This window comes from Callithrix jacchus, chromosome 5, assembly GCF_049354715.1.
Source record: "Callithrix jacchus isolate 240 chromosome 5, calJac240_pri, whole genome shotgun sequence".
Classification (NCBI taxonomy): domain Eukaryota; kingdom Metazoa; phylum Chordata; class Mammalia; order Primates; family Cebidae; genus Callithrix; species Callithrix jacchus.
The window spans coordinates 115,739,918-115,757,350 of NC_133506.1; the positions used below are offsets into that span (position 1 = coordinate 115,739,918).

Genomic DNA, 17,433 nt, shown 5'->3' on the forward strand with positions numbered 1-17,433 from the left:
ACCCAATGCCAAGAGATTGGGGAGCACAAGTGAGGAGGTAAGGGGCTGCAGGGACCCAGGTTATTCCAGAACTTCTCCAAGCCAAGGGAAGTTTTCTTTTGTTGTTTTAGTTTTACGTTTTTGGTCAGTTTGGGAAAGAAAATGCATGGTGGTGGAAAGTTTTGTTGGAGATGGGGAGGAAGGGGTGTCTGGGTTCTCTCTCACACTGTTGAACATTATAAGTTCTGCCTTGCTCGGCAGCTGCAGACACTAGGTGGGCACAGGGTTGAGATGCTCACTGCCCATCCTGGGGTGGGCAAGACTGGCACCTGTGCCTCTGGATGCTGGCATGGGGCAGTGGAGCAGCCAGTGAGGCTCCTCTGAGAATCAAGCTCAGGGAGACTGGGTGTCAACCCCACCTGGCATCATCTGGGGAGGATGATGCTGAGATCCCAGAGCCCCTGGGGTGGGGGCAGCTCCCCCTACCCATGGGGCTGAAGTGGCCTGTTTCATGCTGGCTGTAAAGGCAGACATGCTCTTGGGGGGAAGGAGGTGAGGAGGGGGGTGGGAGCCTCTTCTCCCTGCCCCCAGCCCCAGCACCCAGCCCCCCGCAGTCGCAAGGCCAAGGTCAAGCACGACCCAGAGAGAGGTGTAAAGACTACCGACCAGCCATCTGCTTCTCCTTACTCCTTCTCTTTTTCTCTAGTCTTCGCAGACGCTTCTCCTCCCGCCGCCGGGCCTCCTCTTCCTCCTGGTGCTGCCGACACTTGTGGAAGTTCTCCACCACCACACCCACAAACATGTTCAGCACAAAGAAGGCCACGATGAGCAGGAACGAGATGAAGTACAGCAGCATCCAGGGGTTGTGGTTCATGATGGGCTGGCGGGGAGCAGGAAGGACAGGCGCAGGCATCAGCCCCAGGTCAAGCTGTCTTAGAAGCTGCCCACAGCCTGGGTTTCTGCAAACCCAAATAGCTACAGCAACCTGACAGGTGATGGAAATGAATGGTGTGGGTGTGATGTGAGGCAGTAGGGAGGGGTGGGGACTGTGGCAAAGGGGAGAATAGATTCTTCATCCAAAAAATGCCTTTGTTCTGGCTGACTCCTGCCCTGAGAGAATGCAAGCCCAGTGTTCCCAGACCTTCAGACTTTTTCCCGAGTAGGCACAAATCTGGGCTTTTGTGTAAAACGCACCATTTTTTTTTTCTTTTTTTAGAGACAGGGTCTCATTCTATTGCTCAGGCTGGAGTGCAGTGGTGTGATCATAGCTTATTGGAGCCTCAAGTTCCTGGGCTCAAGGGATCCTCCCCCCTCAGCCGGGACTCCAGATGCATACCACCATACTCGGCTAATTGTTTTTATTTTTTGTATAGATGGGGGTCTTGCTATGATGCCCAGGCTAGTCTCCAACTCCGGCCTCAAGAGATCCTCTTGCCTGGACCTCCCAATGCACTGGCATTACAGGTGTGAGCCACTGTGCACAGCCAAAATCCACAATTTAAAAGTCTTCACAACTAATTCAAAAAATGTTAAACATGTTGTAGACCAATAAAACATGCCCAGATTTGGCCCCCATGCCACCAGCAACAGCCTCTGCTGTAAAATGTGATGCTTCTTTCCTGGCATTTGGCCAACCCGCCTTGCTCACTCTGTCCTGGAATCAGCCCATGCTGAGTGACCTGAGCACACAGATGGAGCCTGCCCGCTTCAGCCCTACCTGCTGGTCCACGCCCACAGCGTCCAGCCCATCGTACATGATGTCCACCCAACCATCCTTGGAGGCCAAGACGAACAGGGACATCAGGGCCTGATGGGAGGAGGAAAAGGAGGCATTTGAAGTGTAGGATGTGTGGCTGAATCACCTACCACCTGCCCCGAAGTGCCTCCTGCATCAGCTCAGAGTACCCCAGCCCTTGAGGGTTCAAGCTGGAGTCACACCCCAGGCTCCAGGATAGCCCTCCAACTCAGGGCTCCATAGCTGAGCTGTAGCTGGAGGGGCCCTGGGAGAAGGTCACACCCTCTGCCCTCCATCAGGTAGGACAAGGGACCCACAAACCCCTGGAATCCCAGAAACCAAAACCAGCATGGGTCTGGGAAACAAACTGAGTAACTTTTTTTTTTTTAGACAGAGTCTCCCTCTGTTGCCCTGGCTGGAGGGCAATGGCCTAATCTCAGCTCACTGCAACCTCTGCCTCCTGGGTTCAAGTGATTCTCCTGCCTCAGCCTCCTGAGTAGCTGGGATTACAGGCGTGTACCACTACACCTGGCTAATTTTTGTATTTTTAGTAGAGACGGGGTTTCACCATGTTGGCCAGGCTGGTTCTGAACTCCTGACCTCAGGCGATCCACCGGCCTCAGCTTCCCAAGTGCTGGGTAGGCGAGAGCCCCTGCACCTGGCTACAACTTCATTTTCTACATTTGTTTCTGCCAATATGGAGTGAGGAAAGGAATTGACAATATGCCTGTCCCCTCCACCATGTTAAACAAACTTACACATCCTCTCATTGCATCCTTACTGTGACCTCAAGGAGATTCTATTATGACTCCATTCACCAGTTAATGAAACTGAGGCCCTGGGAAGTCAGCTGTCCCAGGTCATCGAGCTGACAATGGTGGGGTCAGGATTTACACAAGATTCACATCCAGGGCTGCCTGTCCCCCGTGTTACATGTGCTTCCTGCTCTGCCATGTAGCTCTGTGGCCCTGGGCAAGCCCCTTACCCTCTCTGAGCCTGCTTCTTCATCTTTAAGGAGGGCTAGAGACCACATGGGCCCCCTTGTTGGGGCGCTGCAGGATGGACTGGGTTTCTTGACACACTTGTGTCAGAAAGCAGAGGATGTGAAGGGCACATCTCTCAGTGGGAGCCCACCTCCACTGGAGTCAGCATGTACCATTGAGCATGGCCCTGTGCCCCCTCCAGCTCCTTTGCCACGGCCCCACCTCTGAGCCTGGGGCTCACCTGGCCGAGGTTGTCGAAGTTGTACTTGTGCCGGACCCACCGGTAACTAGCCTCGGCGCAGTCCGACTTATTGGTGATGTTCCTGGTATCCTCACCCTGGCACACGAAAAACTTCCCTTTGAAGAGCTGGACACACAATCCCGGAGACAGAGAAAAGTGAGCTGTGACTGCAGGAAGCCAGGACTCCTGAGCCCCACCCACTACAGGAAGCCAGGACTTCTGGGCCCCACCCCCGCACCAGCCTGGGCACATTCTGGGTGAGTGTGGGGTGCTCTGCTTGGGGCTTAGTCAAGTCAGGGAAACACTGACCCGAGCATCCCCTGCAGATGCCCCTTCCTTTCCAAGAGAGGGAGGAAAAGTAACGGGGGCAGGCAGTGGGAAAGGGTGGGAGGGCGATAACAGTCATCATCTTCTCCACCAATGGCTAGGCCAGGCCTCTGCCAAGTGGGGGTCCCAGCATCATCTTGGAACATGCTAGAAACACATATTCTCAGGCCCAGCTCAGATCTACTGAATCACACGCTCGGAGGTGGGGGCGAAGCGATCTTTTAACAAGCTGTTCTGGTGATTCTGATGCAAACTCAAGTTTGAGATCCACTGAGCTAGGCACTTAATTTCTCACAGCAGCTCTAGGTTGGGGAGAAGGTATCATCAACCCCACTTTACAGATAAGAACAACTGAGGCTCAGAGAAGTTAATCCACTCACTAAGACCCTTTAGCCAGCAGGAAGCAGAACGGGGACTTGAACCAAGGTCTCTCTAACCGGAAAGCTCACCCTCATTCCAGTATAAACCAGGTTATCACTAATGGTGGAGAAAGGAAAGCAGGACGAGGGGGCCTAAGCAAACTCCTCGAAACAGACCCAAATCCACTGGAAGGTGGGCTCAACAATGGTTTACTCTACTGACCCAAGGAGGCTGGGAAGTAGGGAAGGGGAAGGGCACTGGGTAGGAGTGGGGAGGGTGTACACAGAGGCACCACGCAGCTTTGGTAAATGCACCCCAGCCTGGTCCCTAGGGCTAGAGAATTTCTAGGAAACCAGGGAACAGCCCCCGACCCAGGGCCGAGCAGACATCCCAGGAAGGTGGGGAGGGGAGGGCATAGCCACTCAGGAGCTCCCATGCTGCTTGAACAGCCCGTTGTCTACCCTGCAGCCAAAACAGCTGGAGCCAAGGGCCCTGGAAGACTTCGATGGAGGGGCTCCCTGGCCCCCTGAGGCGTCTGCTGAATCCTGCAGGCAGCTCTGACTTTCTCTTCCAAAGCCAAGTCTCCTCCCTGGGCCCACAGCCAAGTTTCCCCAGCAGCCCCCACTTCCTGCCTTGTCTGGGGTCTGCACCCGCCTGCCTGCCAGCACGCGGCTAACCTGGCCCAGCTGTCTGGGCCCTGGATCCCAGACCTGGCCTGCAGCCCGCTGGAGCCAGGGAGGAAGGGAGGAGATCCCAGAGTAGACCTCGGGCCAGCGTCTGTGCTCAGGGAGTGCGAGCAGAGGGCAGGAACAGCAGCCTGTGGCTCCCATGGCCTGAAACCTATCTGCAGCCCCGGTCCTTCTTGGGGCCCTCCTCTAGGCTCCCAGTTTTCTCTGAAATGCCCAGGAGGTAAAGGGGCCTAGGGCCTAAGTATTCCTGCTGATTCCTTTCTGGAATGAAGGCAGCAGCAGCAGCTTGAGCCTCAGGACCCAGGGGCCAAGGGGAGGAGCCCTCCTCAGGCTTTCACCTATAGCTGTCCCCCAGATCCCTACATACCTGCACCCCCAGGATGCCAAAAATGATGAAGAAGGCACAACAGATGACCACAATGTTGCCAATAGGTTTCAGTGAGGACATCAGCGTCTCCACCACCAGCTTCAGCCCCTGCGCCCGGCTGATCACCCTGGGGAGGGAAGGAGGGAGGTGACAGGGCTTCCCCCAGCCCACTCCCTTGTCCCTTGACCCTGCTCCACACCCCCAACCTTGGCCACTGGTCCCTTCCTGGGCTTTGGTGGCAGAACGCAGTCCTCTTTTCACAGGACCCCACGCCATCGGGACCCCCACTGTAATCTCTCAAAACAGGCTGCAGAGATCCCCATGCCTCATGTTTCCACCTCCACCCTAGGATGACAAATGTAGGAGCTGTCTGGGCTGGGAGTGGCAGGCATTCAACTCAAGTGAGGCGCTCCCCAGGGATGCAGTGCGTTGTGGGTTGGGGGCACCGGGAGATAAACTTGTATGGGAGCAGACAGAGAGGGGACGGGCAGAGGGATATGGACTGTCACAGTCAGGGAAGCATCACCATTAGTCCGCATCATCCCTGTCCAAGAAAAGTTCTGAGTTGGGGGTTGTGACTGGCTGATTGGAGAGGGATTCCTGAGAGGGCGGATCCCTGGCCAGGAGAAATGTCACCTGGGGGTGGTCCCTGGCAGGGGCCTGAAGATGGGGAAAGCCAGCAAGAGGAGTCTGTCACCTCACAGGGAGGGGCCAAGTGTCACCCCTAGGGGCCACCCAAGGGGTGGAGCCTGTGAGGGTCCTGCCCATGGCCCCTTGTGTTGTGCATCGCTTGGCGTGGCTGTCACCTGACATCACACAGGGCAGTGGCCCTGAGGAATATGTCATGTTGAAGAGGAGGAGAGCAGGTTTGAACCTGGAGGGAAATTACTGGGGCCGTAATCTGAGTGTTGTCTGGGGCAGGGGACAGGATCACCTGTGGGGGTCACAGACAAGAGGCTGGCCTGTGTGGGGTTTCGTTCTGTGGCAGGGGATGCTGGGGGTCAGAGGTGTCCCTGTGGAGGGGGACACCTGTTGGAGGTGTTCTGGAGCTGGGGAGGGGTTCACCTGAGTGGGCGCAGGGTCCGCAGCAGCCGCAGCACCCTCAGCATGCCCAGGATCTTGGTGCCGCTGTCGGAGACCATGGACACCAGAATGTCGATGACGGAGATGAGCACCAGCAGCCCGTCCAGCACGTTCCAGCTGCTGCGCAGGTAGGCCTGCTCCCCAAAGCACCAGCCCAGCGCCACCACCTGGGGACCGCCGCTGCGTCACTGGCCGCCCTCTCTGTCAGCCTCAGCCCTGCCCTGTACTGCGGCCAACCCTCCCACCCTCAGCCTGTGCCTCTCCACCCCTACCAGGAGCCAGAGCACCCAAGCCAACCCCAGCCCCATCACCTTCACTGTCATTTCAGCCAGAAAGACTGCGGTGAAGATGTAATTGGAGAGGGTCAGGAAGATGCGTTCCTGCAAGAGAGAGGAGGCAGGGGTTGCCTGCCAGGAAGCCCCCGCCCTTGGCCCAGGTCTGCTCTGCTTCTATACATAAGTCAAAACCTGCTTCTAACATCTGACTCAGAAAAATGACCCCCACTCTCCACAACAATGCAGACCACGCCCTTCTCATGCAGGCACAGAGCCAGTGCCAGGCCCCTGACTCCCCTTCAGCTCTGTGGACAGTCACACCCCTGTCTGTGACCAGAACTCCCAACCCCCACAGCCACTCTCCCGGGAAGGGGAGAGTGTCTGCACCGTAGTGCTGTGATCTGCGTCCCACGTCCTAAACCATATTCCCTGGTTCTTCCTTTCTAAAAACTGGGGCAAGATCTCACTTGACCCCTGACCCCTGCCGCCATCCCACCCTCCTCACTTGCTTTCCTGCTGTGTGCCCCAGAAATGGAGCAGCAGTGGAAGCTGGGGGCCTGGCACAGATTGTGCACCCCCAGGAACGGGCTGGGGCAGGGCAGGAGGGAGGCCAGCTAGTTCCCTGGGATCCGTGGACTGAGTCCCTCCCTGGGTAGCAAGGAGACAGGCTCAGATCTCTAGAGAGGTGGCGGGTGGAGTGTGAGCACAGAGGAGGGAAGGAGAGGAGCAGGTACAGTGACAAAGCTGGAGATGGAGGAGCTGAGTGGAAAGATGGGGAGAGAGTGATGATGGGGAGTGACATGGTGATAGAGAGCTCCATAGCAGGGCCTCAGGTGGGAGGCAGCCGAGGCTGGAGTACAGCCAGCGCCCCTGCGTACCCTGTGGCTCCAGGTGTGAGGTCCCCAGTGCTGGTGTTCCCTCACCCGCCTAGTCCTGGGCTGGTCCCTCCATTCTTCAGGTTCCCTCCTCCCCCACTCTAATGGAAAAAAGAAGCCTCAGAGCACTGAAATCTAAACAATAGTGTGGGAGATGGCAAGGAGGGATGAGAGGTGAACTTTGGCCACCTCTAAGCAAGTGGTGCCAGATACCATGAGGGGAAACACAGCCACCCCCCACCCATCCTTCTAGAACCAGAATCATTGCTGACAGCGAAGGGCTATGATGCCAGGCTGGAATGAGACAGCTCCCAGGACCAGCTGGGCTCACCCTGAAGGGGTTAGACCCTGGGTTCAACCCTGGGTATGTCCAGTACTCCGGCCTCTGGCTCTCCTTCTGAGAAGGACTGAAAGGTTCACAGCCAAGCAGAAGTGACTCATGTCCCCACTAAGGCCCCTGAAAATCTACTTGTTTTTGACCTGGCAGGACCACCAGGAGCAAAGAGTGACTTCCCTGCCCCCGAGGGTCCCACAGCAGACTGGGGAAGATGCCTCCCCATCTGCACACAGGATCTACACTGCCCCAGCACTCCCCAACTCACACGTGTGCCCCACAAGCCTCTGGCTCATGAGAAATAGCCTGGAGTGAGACGAGGCACCCAGCTGGGCTGGTGTACCATAGAAGGGAAACCGAGGCAGGAGAGGACACAGGGGGCGTCCTGGGGACCAGGATCTGGTGAGAGACCTAAGGGAGAGTCCTGGCTCCCTCGCTTGCTGCTGTGTGACCTGCAGGCCAGCAACTGTGGCCTCCTCGTCTCCCTCCTGGTCCTGAGTGCAAACCCTGTGAAGGGCCTGTCCCTGGACAGGGCTGGTGACTCACAGCGCTGTGAGGGTCAATTTTGGGGCGCTCCATGGCAATGGTGATGCAGTTGAGGAAGATGATGACGAGGACCACGTGGTCAAACATCTTGTGGGTGATGATCCGGTGACACAGGAGGCGGAACCTGCCCAGGTATGGAGGCAATGGCTGAGGCAAGGGCAGGGCAGGTGGCGACGAGAGGCACTGCCCGCAGCCTGTACCCCTCCAGAGCCCTCCAGCCGAGGCCCCCTCGCCTCCAGGCCCTCACTCACACCCCCAGGTAGGGCGCTACTTCCCTAATCCCTGATGGCATCACCAGGGGTGATTACCCATGAGAAGGAGAAGAGGTCAGGCCCCATCACTTACCTGGACTGAGGAGGGAAGATGTAGGCTGACCAGGAGTCTCGCTCGAGGCAGCAGGCAGGGAGCCGGGCTCGGATCCATGCGCGGACCCGTTCCCCTTTGCTCTGCAAAACAAACACTGGAGTATGAGCAGGACCAGGCCTCCAGGTTCCCCGGCTCCTGGTTCCTCAGCAGCGTCACCCTCATTTCTTGTCTACTCTCTCCCACCTGGGGGCCAAGCTCCGCCCTGCCTCTCTTCCTATATTCCTGAAGCCACCTCCCCATCTCCCTGTCAACCTTGCCAGGCCGCCTCCCCACTCCTGAGGACCCCTTGCTTCTCCATCTCCTCCCTTTCCTCCCCTGTGGCCCCAACCCTGGCTCTCCCCGTCCCCACCCCTGCCTTCAGCCCAGCTGGGAAGCAGCACCAGTCATCAGACACTGGCCCCGCACAGCTGTCTGTTCAGAGACACACCTGAGCTGAGGAGACACTGGCCCTGCGCTTCATGTGGTAACCCTGAGGTCACTGCATTCCATCCCCAGGGGTAATGGTGGTGGTGAGGGGGCTGGGGGAGGGGCACATGGGTGTGGGTGGAGTGGGAAGTCAAGGCTTGTGATGAGGTTTAGATGAGAAGGGGGGATGAGGGCATCCGTTTGGAGAGATGATCGATGGGTCTTTCTGAGTCACATGAAAGATTCATACACATCTGCCCAAAATCATTCACATCCACCAAGGGTGGCAGAGTCACAGCCCCAGGCATGACAAGGATCTGGGGCTTGGCAAGGCGGGCCGAGGGAGAAAAGGGACTGTTTGGAGCTCAGTTTCCAGCTGCCCGCTGATATCCCCAGACTTGGAATGGTAACTCCCTTGTACCCTGCTGGGCCGGGCACAGCTCCCCTCTTTCAAGGCCAGGGGTGAGGGGTCACTGTGCCCACAGGGGCCTCACCAGGTTGCCCTCGTCATCGGCGTCATCCCCATCCAGTGGGGGGTCATCGGGCCGCAGGGCCTGGGCCAGACGCCCCGAAGCCGACTTGCCATTGCAGTCCTGGTGCTCAGAGGCAGAGCCTCGGCCACTGGCAGTTCGGTGTAGTCCCGGCACCTGCAGTGTGCCAGGCAGGTCAAAGGAGCTCTTGGCCTCCCGCTCCAAAGAGCCCCTGTGGCGACGGTCACTGCCTGCGGGGCTGGCCCTCTCCTCTTCCGAGCTCTCCTCCTCATCCTGGCTCTCCTGGCCTTCTCCGGACAGCAGGGACCGCCGCTCCCCACTGGGGCTCCTCCGCTTCAGGCTGGGGGCACGGCCCAGGCTGTTCCGACTGGATCGCCTGCTGGTCCAGCTGCTTGCAGCACTCCAGGGGCTATGCGGGGAGCTGCGGGCACTGGACTGTGGGTGAGCAGGGGAGGAGTGGTCTCAGCAGCCCCATCCTCTCACGTGCGCACTTGGTCCCCCCGGGAGCCTCACTGACATCACATCAAGTGTAGGGGTGTGAGCAGGAGTTCTGGACTCTGATGCCTGGGTTCAGATCCTGGCTTCCCCCAAGGGGAGTCACACAAGCTGGTGATGACACCAGCTGTGTGACCTGGGGCAAGTTATTAAGCCTCTCTGTGCCTCTGTTTTCTCATCTGTAAAATAGGTATGGCAATAGAGCTCATTCCTCATTAATTGGTGAGAGAAGTGTTAAGTGGCAGTATATATAATGGGGCAAAGAAACTCAACAGCAAAGAAATCAACCCAATCTAAAAAATGGGCAACGGGCCTGAATAGACATTCCTCAAAAGGAGACACAGGGCTGGGCGTGGTAGCTCACGCCGCTAATCCCAGCACTTTGGGAGGCCGAGGTGGGTGGATCACCTGAAGTTAGGAGTTTGAGACCAGCCTGGCCAACATGGTAAAACCCTGTCTCTACTAAAAATACAAAAAAATTAGCCAGGCGTGGTGGCATGCGCCTGTAATCCCAGCTATTTGGGAGGCGGAGGCAGGAGAATCGCTTGAACCTGGAAGGTGGAGGTTGCAGTGAGCCGAGTTGGCAAAACCAACCTGGGCAACAGAGCAAGACTCTATCTCAAAAAAAAAAAAGGAGACACAGATGGCCAACAGGTATATCAAATATGAATAAATCCTCAACCTCACTAATCACCAGGGAAATGCAAATTAAAATCACAATGAATTATCTCACATTTGTTAGACTGGTTACTAGGAAATGATGAAAGGTAACTAACTAGTGCTGGTGAGGATGTGAAGACAGAACCCTCGTGCCTGCTGGTGGAACTGTAAATTAGTACAGCCATTATGGAAAACGGTATATAGGTTCCTCAAAAAAAACAAAAACAAAAACAAAAATAGAGTTGCCATATGACCCAGCAATTCCACCACTGGGTATTTATCCAAAGAATTTGAAATCAGTATGTGGTCAAGATACTCCCATCTTCATTTCAGCATTATTCACAATAGCCAAAATATGGAATCAAGTGTCTATCAGTGGACGACTAGATAAAGAAAATATGGGCCAGGCACAGTGGCTGATGCCTGTAATCCCAGTACTTTGAGAGGCTGAGGCAGGCGGATCACTGGAGGCCAGGTGTTTGAGACCAGCCTGGCCAATATGGTGAAACCCCATCTCTACCAAAAATACAAATAATTAGCCGGGCATAGTGGTACATGCCTGTAGTCCCAGGAGGCTGAGGCAAGAGAATCACTTGAACCCAGGAGGTGGAGGTTGCAGTGAGCTGAGATCATGCCACTGCACTCTAGCCTGGGCAACAGAGCTGGAAAAAAAGAAAAAATATGGCATATATGCATGGTGGAATACTAGTCAGCTTTAAAAAAGAAGACTGTCGGCTGGGCACGGTGGCTCACGCCTGTAATCCCAGCACTCTGAGAGGCCGAGGCAGGTGGATCATCTGAGGTCAGGAGTTCGAGACCAGCCTGACTAACCTGGAGAAACCCGACTTTAAAAAAAAGAGAAGAAAACTGTCATTTGTGACAGCATGGATGAACTGGAGGACATTATGCTAAGTGAAATATACAAGGCACAGAAAGACAAATAAATGCCAAATGATTTCACTTCTATGTGAAATCCAAAAAAGTTGAACTTATAGAAATAGAGAATAGAATGGCGATTAGCAGAGTCTGGGTTTTCAGGGGGTAAGGGTGGGGCCAACGGGGAGGCCTTAGCTAAAGGATGCAGAGTTTCAGTTGGACAGGAGGAATACATTTTTGAGATTTATTGCACAGCGTGGTGGCTACAGTCAATAATAATATAATGTATATTTCAAAATTGCTAAGAGAGTAGATTTTTAAATGTTCACACCACAAAAAAGTATGTGAAGTGATGCATATGCTAATTAGCTTGATATAATCATCCCATAATGTATGCATATATCAAAACATCACATCGTGCCCCATAAATATACACAATTAGTATTTGTCAATTAAAAACGAATTTTAAAAAATTAAAAATATATAAAATCATGAGAGCATGGGCACCACACGAGCCTCCTGGATTAAGATGCTGGCTCTGTCATTCCCTTCTGCAGTCTGAGGCTCAGGCCCACTCTGTAAATCAGGGATCACTGTGGTACTTGCCTCCCAGGGATGCTGTGAGGATTAAATGCATTTAGAATGTTTTGAAGTAGTGTTTAGAACAGTGTCCGGCACAGAATCAGTACCTAGATGAGGGTCTCCTATTACTATGATTTGGTCTTAAGGAGGTAGGGACGCTCCCACCCCTATTTTACAGAAGCAACTCAGGGTGGTGGCGTCTTGCCTGAGGTCATTCAGCAGTGGAACAGAAGTGGTCAGCTTAGATCCTGCTCTTTCACCCCCTCCCAGGCTAGGTAGGGCTCCTTCCCAGGCTTGCATCACCAGCGAGGACTCCCTAGAGGGCTGCCCAGGCACACCCAGACCCTGTCCAGCCCATGGCCCTGGGGCTGAGCCCTTGGACCCATCTGCCTCCATCCTCTCTTCCTCCTGTCCTCCTTGGAACATCTTCCCCCATCGGGGTGCCCACATGCACCCCTTACCGGTGACTTCATCTCGTGGGCTGCTCCGGGCTCTGCCGACCCACTGCTGCTGGTGCGTCGAGACGCGGGGCCCAGTGCCTCGCCCAGGCCCGTGCTGGTGCTCTTGGGCAGCGACATGGGCGTGGCGGCCGTGTGGATGATGAGAGGCGGCAGCAGGCTCTTCCGAAGCTCCGGGTGCTCTCCCAAGGACACCACTGCAGGGGGAGAGAGGGACAGATCCTGAGTCCACTCAGAGCTGGCCCAGGGCCAAAGGCTGCACCCCAGGACAGGTACTCACAGGCCAAGCACTTCTTCCTGTCCCCATCGCCATCCAGGCTGGGTGAGAAAAAATCGGGCTCGGACTCGGACTTGTTGGCATCTCCCTAGGGCAGGGGAGCAGCAGAGTTAGGGACCAGGCCAGGCTGGGGCAACCCCAGATGGACCGGTTCTCCCTCTCTTCACACACACACACCACATATAGGCCACAGGAACCAGCAACCACGGCACGAGGCATGCACCGGCACAGGCCAGACCCCCCAGGCTTGGGACCCAAGGCTTCCCAGGGCCCCACCACCTCTGCCTCGCCAGCCACACCGAAGAAAAGGCCACGGTTTACGTGATCCCACAGCACAACCAGCCTGGCTGAACGGTCACCAAGGCTGGCTGGGGAGGGAAGGGGTAGCTAGTTGGGCGGGTGGCACAGGCCAGAGGGGGCTGGGGACCTGGGGACCTGAGTGAAGTGGTCACTCGAGCCTCTCTTGCAAAAGTCCACTCGAGGCCCTTTACTTTCTCTCCATGGCTCCCCTTCCCTGAGCCTCAGACCCGAGGACCCTGGAAGGAAATTGAAAGACCCCAGACAGAGCAGCTCAGCCCGAGGACGCCACTTCAGTCCCTCTGTGTCTTCCCTTAATCTTCCCCAAGTCCTGGCCCCCTCCCTGGCCCCATTTTTACCTCTCTCCCTGTCTCTGGGACAGTTTTTTCTCTCTTCTTAGCAGGTCAGTAGGTTTCCCAGTAATTACACACTTCTCCTTAAGAAGTTATTAAAAAATACTTGATTGCTACTTTTGATAAGGACATAAATATTGGGTAATTGGCATCTCAGGGGATCATTTTCATTAACTCAGTTTACAACCCTAACGAGGCCTTTAATTATCAAGTGGGATCTCCAGGGGGCTGCTCGGGATACACGACACCATGGGGTCCCACAAGAATGCTGGCTTTGCCCCGAATTCTAGTGCCAGGGAGGGGAGCAGCAGAGCACAGGCTCATCATGGTGCCAGAGGGGGAGCAGCCCTGAGAGCACCAGCTGGACCTAACTGGGTGATGAAGGGGCTGGAGGCTCAGAGGTGATTTAAAATATTGGTGCATTTTGGCAAGAGCCACATCCCATCCCCACAGCCTCCAAGGACTTGTCCTGAGCTGAGGCAGCTTGTGGAGTCTCCAACAGGGGCCTGGGGCAAAGGGTGAAGGGGTGGGAGATGGGGGAGTATGGTCTACGGCCACGGATCTTGACTTCACTGAAGCCGGATGCCTGGGACTCCTCCAGGACCTCAGCGCAGGCAGGCACACGTGGGGTGCCCCACACACCACACACACGTGCACACAGAGGATTCTAAGTCCCTTCCTTCTCCGGCCCATCCACCTGTCTGGCAGGGATGGAGATGGTGCCCTTGGCGGGTTGATGGGGGCAGAGGCAAGGAGGTGCCTCCCTTCCGTGTCCTCAAGGGGGAAGGGACTTAAAATCGAAGCAAACCTCACAACACCAACGACCATCACGGCTATGACAGGTTGCACAGCAGCGGAGCGTGAACACGAGCACAGAGACATGGAGGTGGAGTGGAGGGCATGGGGCACGGGAGGCATGCCGGCTCATGATCGCATACCTACCCCCTGGGAGTCGACAGGCAGCTGAATACAGCTTAACTGTCCACTCGCATCTTCCCGTTTGCTGATTTCCTACAGGGAAAGGGGGAGGCAGGGGAGGGCTGCTGGTCACAGGCGCTCGGGGCCTTCAGATATCGGCAGTGTCAAGAGAGGATGAAAAAAAGGAGGGGCGCAAACCCCACAACAGGGGAAACGAAAGACATGGGGCATGGGGGGCAAAGAGGGGACAGAACAGCCTTCCAGAATTCAACTACAGGCCTTCAGGCCAGAATGAATCTGAAGGGTGAGGGCAGAGGCTATAAAGATGGGGACGAGGGCAGGAAAGAATCAAGTCCCCCATAATCCTAATAATAACAGCCACCATTCATGGAAGGTGTGCCTGGAATGGGAAGCTGCCTCCTTAACACCAGCTGGCTTCCTTGCAAGGTAGGAAGTAGGTTCCAGGATCGCCATCTTACACAGGAGACACTCGAGATTTGGAGAAGTTGAGAAAACTGCCCCAAATCATAGAGTAAGAGGTGGATCTGGGCCTGGAACCTGAGTCTGCGGCTCAGAACACCCCTCTCCTCTCACTGGCTTAGAGGCAGTGGGCTTGGGGAATGGTGGGAAGCAGGGAAAGGGGTGGACCAAAGTCAGAATCGACATGAAGCCAGGTCAGGCCTCATCAAGTCTCATGCTCTCAGCCTAAGTCCCTTCAGATCAGAATAGATCTGGCTGCTCTGTTTGGGATGGGATGTGACAAGTAACGCTGAGATGATGGCTCTGATGTTATTTAGTATCAATTAGTGGCCTCACACAGGGTCTGCTGCCTGTTCATTTAATTAAGTGTGTGAATGATAAATACACAGGGATTCAGGGCGCTGCCCCCTACAAGTCAGGAAATCACTAGCCGAGCAGGCTCTGTCCCTGGACCACCCCCTCCTAGCTCTTGGCAGGGTAGCAAGGCCAGCAGAGGGGCTACCCTTGAGGCTTCTGGAGGAGCCCACCAAAGTGGGGGCGGCCACTTCCTCTGCCAAGGCAGGTTGTCTAATTTGTCAAAATGAAAGCAAAAATCCCAGGCCAACACAACAGCAAAACCAGCCTCCCCTGCCAGACAGTGGGGCCCCCTGAAACCTTACCCAGGAGAGGACAGGTGCCTTGGAGGTGTCCAGGCCATGGGCATCGAAGGACACTCCCCATCCATGCCCACCACATGCAGGACAGTGGAGCAACTGGCCCCGCCCCTCCCATGGGCACTCCAGGGCCACAGTTCCTGCATGCTCCCATGGAGACGGGGATGCTCTTAAAATCCTTTCTCCATCCCACCCCAGGCCTGAAGCATCACAGCGTAAGACATCGCATTCTGAGTGAACCCTTCCTGGCAAAGGTCCTGATACTGCGAAGGTTGAGGAGGGTGTGGCTGCCCTGGCCTTGTTGAGCCCTCACACTGGGGCAGCTCCAGGGTCCCCCGGCAGGGCCAGAGTGACCGGGCAGCCCCAGGGCCAGGCTGCTCTCATTCTCACATTCTGGCTTTGCTGTTGCCTAGCAACCAGGCCGCTTGGCTGCACTCAAGTTAACAAGGTGTTTGCTGAAAGGGTCGGGTGCTAGGGAGGGGGCCGTCTGTGCTGGGCACCTCTAGACTGCCTTGGTGGCTGAGTGGCACAGGATGGGAGGGGAAGAGGCTCTCAGTGCTTTCCATTTCCCTCCCCAGAGTTGCATGGGAATTTTTCTGAGGGAATCGTGGCTGGCAGGAACTGCCTTTGGAAGGGGCCAGGGGGCCTGGTCCTCACTCAGCTCCTCCTCTTACAGGCCCTGAGCAGTAGCAGAATGAGTCTACCCGCTCTTGTGGGAGCACCATGGCACCTCTTAAATCTTCAGGCCTCAGGGAACCCCCAAATTAGTGTCCCATTCCAGGGAGCGTGCCAGCGTCCTTCCCTCCCTGCAAGAGGCCCAGCCATCACCAAAGCCTCCCTGCCCAGCTGTCCTGGCTGCCCTACAGCAGGGAGGAAATGCGTTAACAGATAACTACAGACTGAAAAGGGCAGCGGGGAGACAGGCCGGTGTGGGACAGACATGCTGCACCCTACCAACCCAGCCGGCCCACAGGGACAGCCCTCCCTTGCAAGACTGGGAAAGAGTCGGAAAATAGATTTTTGTTTTTCCACCGTGTGCCGGGTATTTATAGACCAGGCCGCAGCGGGAGTTTCCATCCGGGTCACCCAGAGAGAACTGGACCAAGAGCTTCTCCAGACCCAACCTGGAACATTTCTAGGTTGGGTCAAACTACCCTGTTTGAAGCCCCAGCAAGTTAGGGTGGGTCTAGGGGCTTGGGTGGGAAAAGGCAGAGCTAAGGGAGAGAAGGGGGTGCGGTCTTTGGGGCAGAGGCTGCTCGCTGACACGGCAAGGGCAGGATCAATGTAAATCAATATTAATTGATGACGCTGCCTGTGACGAAGATGACGGAGCCTGGGCTAGAAATAGGACGCTCATTTCTGCATGCCCGTAGCTAATTGGGCTCATTTCTCACCCTGGGCAGCTCAGCCCTGCCCTGGTCTTAATGCCATCTTCATCTGCTCAGTCAGAGCTCAGCTGACTTGCACACAAGCCTCCTGCACCCCTCAGCTCAGAAGGGTCCTCTCCAGTGTTCCACAGAGCACTGTGCCCAAGAGTCCAGCTGCACCACGGGCAGACCTTTATCTGGTCTGCCTCTCTGGGGAAGGGGTCTAGCCCACTCTGAAGTGAACACCCACTCGGTAGCTAAGCTTTGGCACAGGGACCCCACACAACCATCCTGTGTCCCATGAGATGAGGAGCTGCATGAGACCCAGAGCCTCCCATCCCTAGTCCATCCCTAGTTCACCCTAGCTTAGTCTAAGAGGCGCTTGCTGTGGGACCTCCCAGGCCCCCAAAGTTGGCAGCAGAGGGAGGAGGCTCAAGACAGGCAGCCAATTCCTCCTGGAAGTGGGACTGCTGTGGGCAGGGTGAGGTGGGCAGGGCAGGGGGTTACCTCTGCCTGGAAGCCCTCCACCAGAATGGCGACCAGCAGATTGAAGAGCACATAGTTGCCAAAGGTCATGAGGGCGATAAAGTAAAGGGCGGCCCAGGATGACGTGGAGGCCATACCATTGTAGAGGACTTTGTTCCAGTCCTCCTGGGTCAGGATCTGCGGGTAGAGGACAGGAATCAGGGCCTATGCCAGGGGCATCTGATGGCCCCTGCCCATGCCCTGCCCGTTCCTCTTGCACCTGAAAGACAGTGACGATGGCCCAGAGCAGGGAGTCAAAATTCTTCCGGTCTGGCAGGGTGTCCCCGTCCCGCTCGGAGGCAAACTTGCAGCCGAAGAGATGCATGCCCAGGATGCTGCAGGCACAAGGGGGGCAGAGCCAGGGTTAAGGGCCCAGTGCTCCCAGCCCCTCAGGCCCTCCTGCCCCCAGCCTGACTGGTCCCTCCCTCGGCTTCAG

General features: G+C 56.1%; 1 protein-coding gene across 34 annotated transcripts in view; it reads right to left on the reverse strand.

The window, feature by feature from the left end:
* CACNA1G (calcium voltage-gated channel subunit alpha1 G) overlaps nucleotides 1–17,433 on the reverse strand; it is a 67,614-nt gene that overhangs the window by 17,976 nt on the left and 32,205 nt on the right. For 10 of the 34 annotated variants that reach the window (XM_035301235.3, XM_035301230.3, XM_078374193.1 and 7 more), the window contains 14 exons: nucleotides 17,218–17,332; nucleotides 16,980–17,135; nucleotides 13,997–14,065; nucleotides 12,408–12,492; nucleotides 12,131–12,324; nucleotides 9,060–9,491; nucleotides 8,140–8,240; nucleotides 7,795–7,918; nucleotides 6,076–6,144; nucleotides 5,747–5,931; nucleotides 4,682–4,808; nucleotides 2,939–3,064; nucleotides 1,697–1,786; nucleotides 667–859 (listed from right to left, as the gene is read on the reverse strand). In XM_035301235.3, coding sequence (XP_035157126.3) covers nucleotides 667–859; nucleotides 1,697–1,786; nucleotides 2,939–3,064; nucleotides 4,682–4,808; nucleotides 5,747–5,931; nucleotides 6,076–6,144; nucleotides 7,795–7,918; nucleotides 8,140–8,240; nucleotides 9,060–9,491; nucleotides 12,131–12,324; nucleotides 12,408–12,492; nucleotides 13,997–14,065; nucleotides 16,980–17,135; nucleotides 17,218–17,332 — 2,066 coding nt within the window. Of the gene's footprint in view, nucleotides 1–645; nucleotides 860–1,696; nucleotides 1,787–2,938; nucleotides 3,065–4,681; nucleotides 4,809–5,746; nucleotides 5,932–6,075; nucleotides 6,145–7,794; nucleotides 7,919–8,139; nucleotides 8,241–9,059; nucleotides 9,492–12,130; nucleotides 12,325–12,407; nucleotides 12,493–13,996; nucleotides 14,066–16,979; nucleotides 17,136–17,217; nucleotides 17,333–17,433 lie in introns of all 34 variants that reach the window. The other 24 variants (XM_078374194.1, XM_035301234.3, XM_035301229.3 and 21 more) reach the window with 3 other exon arrangements.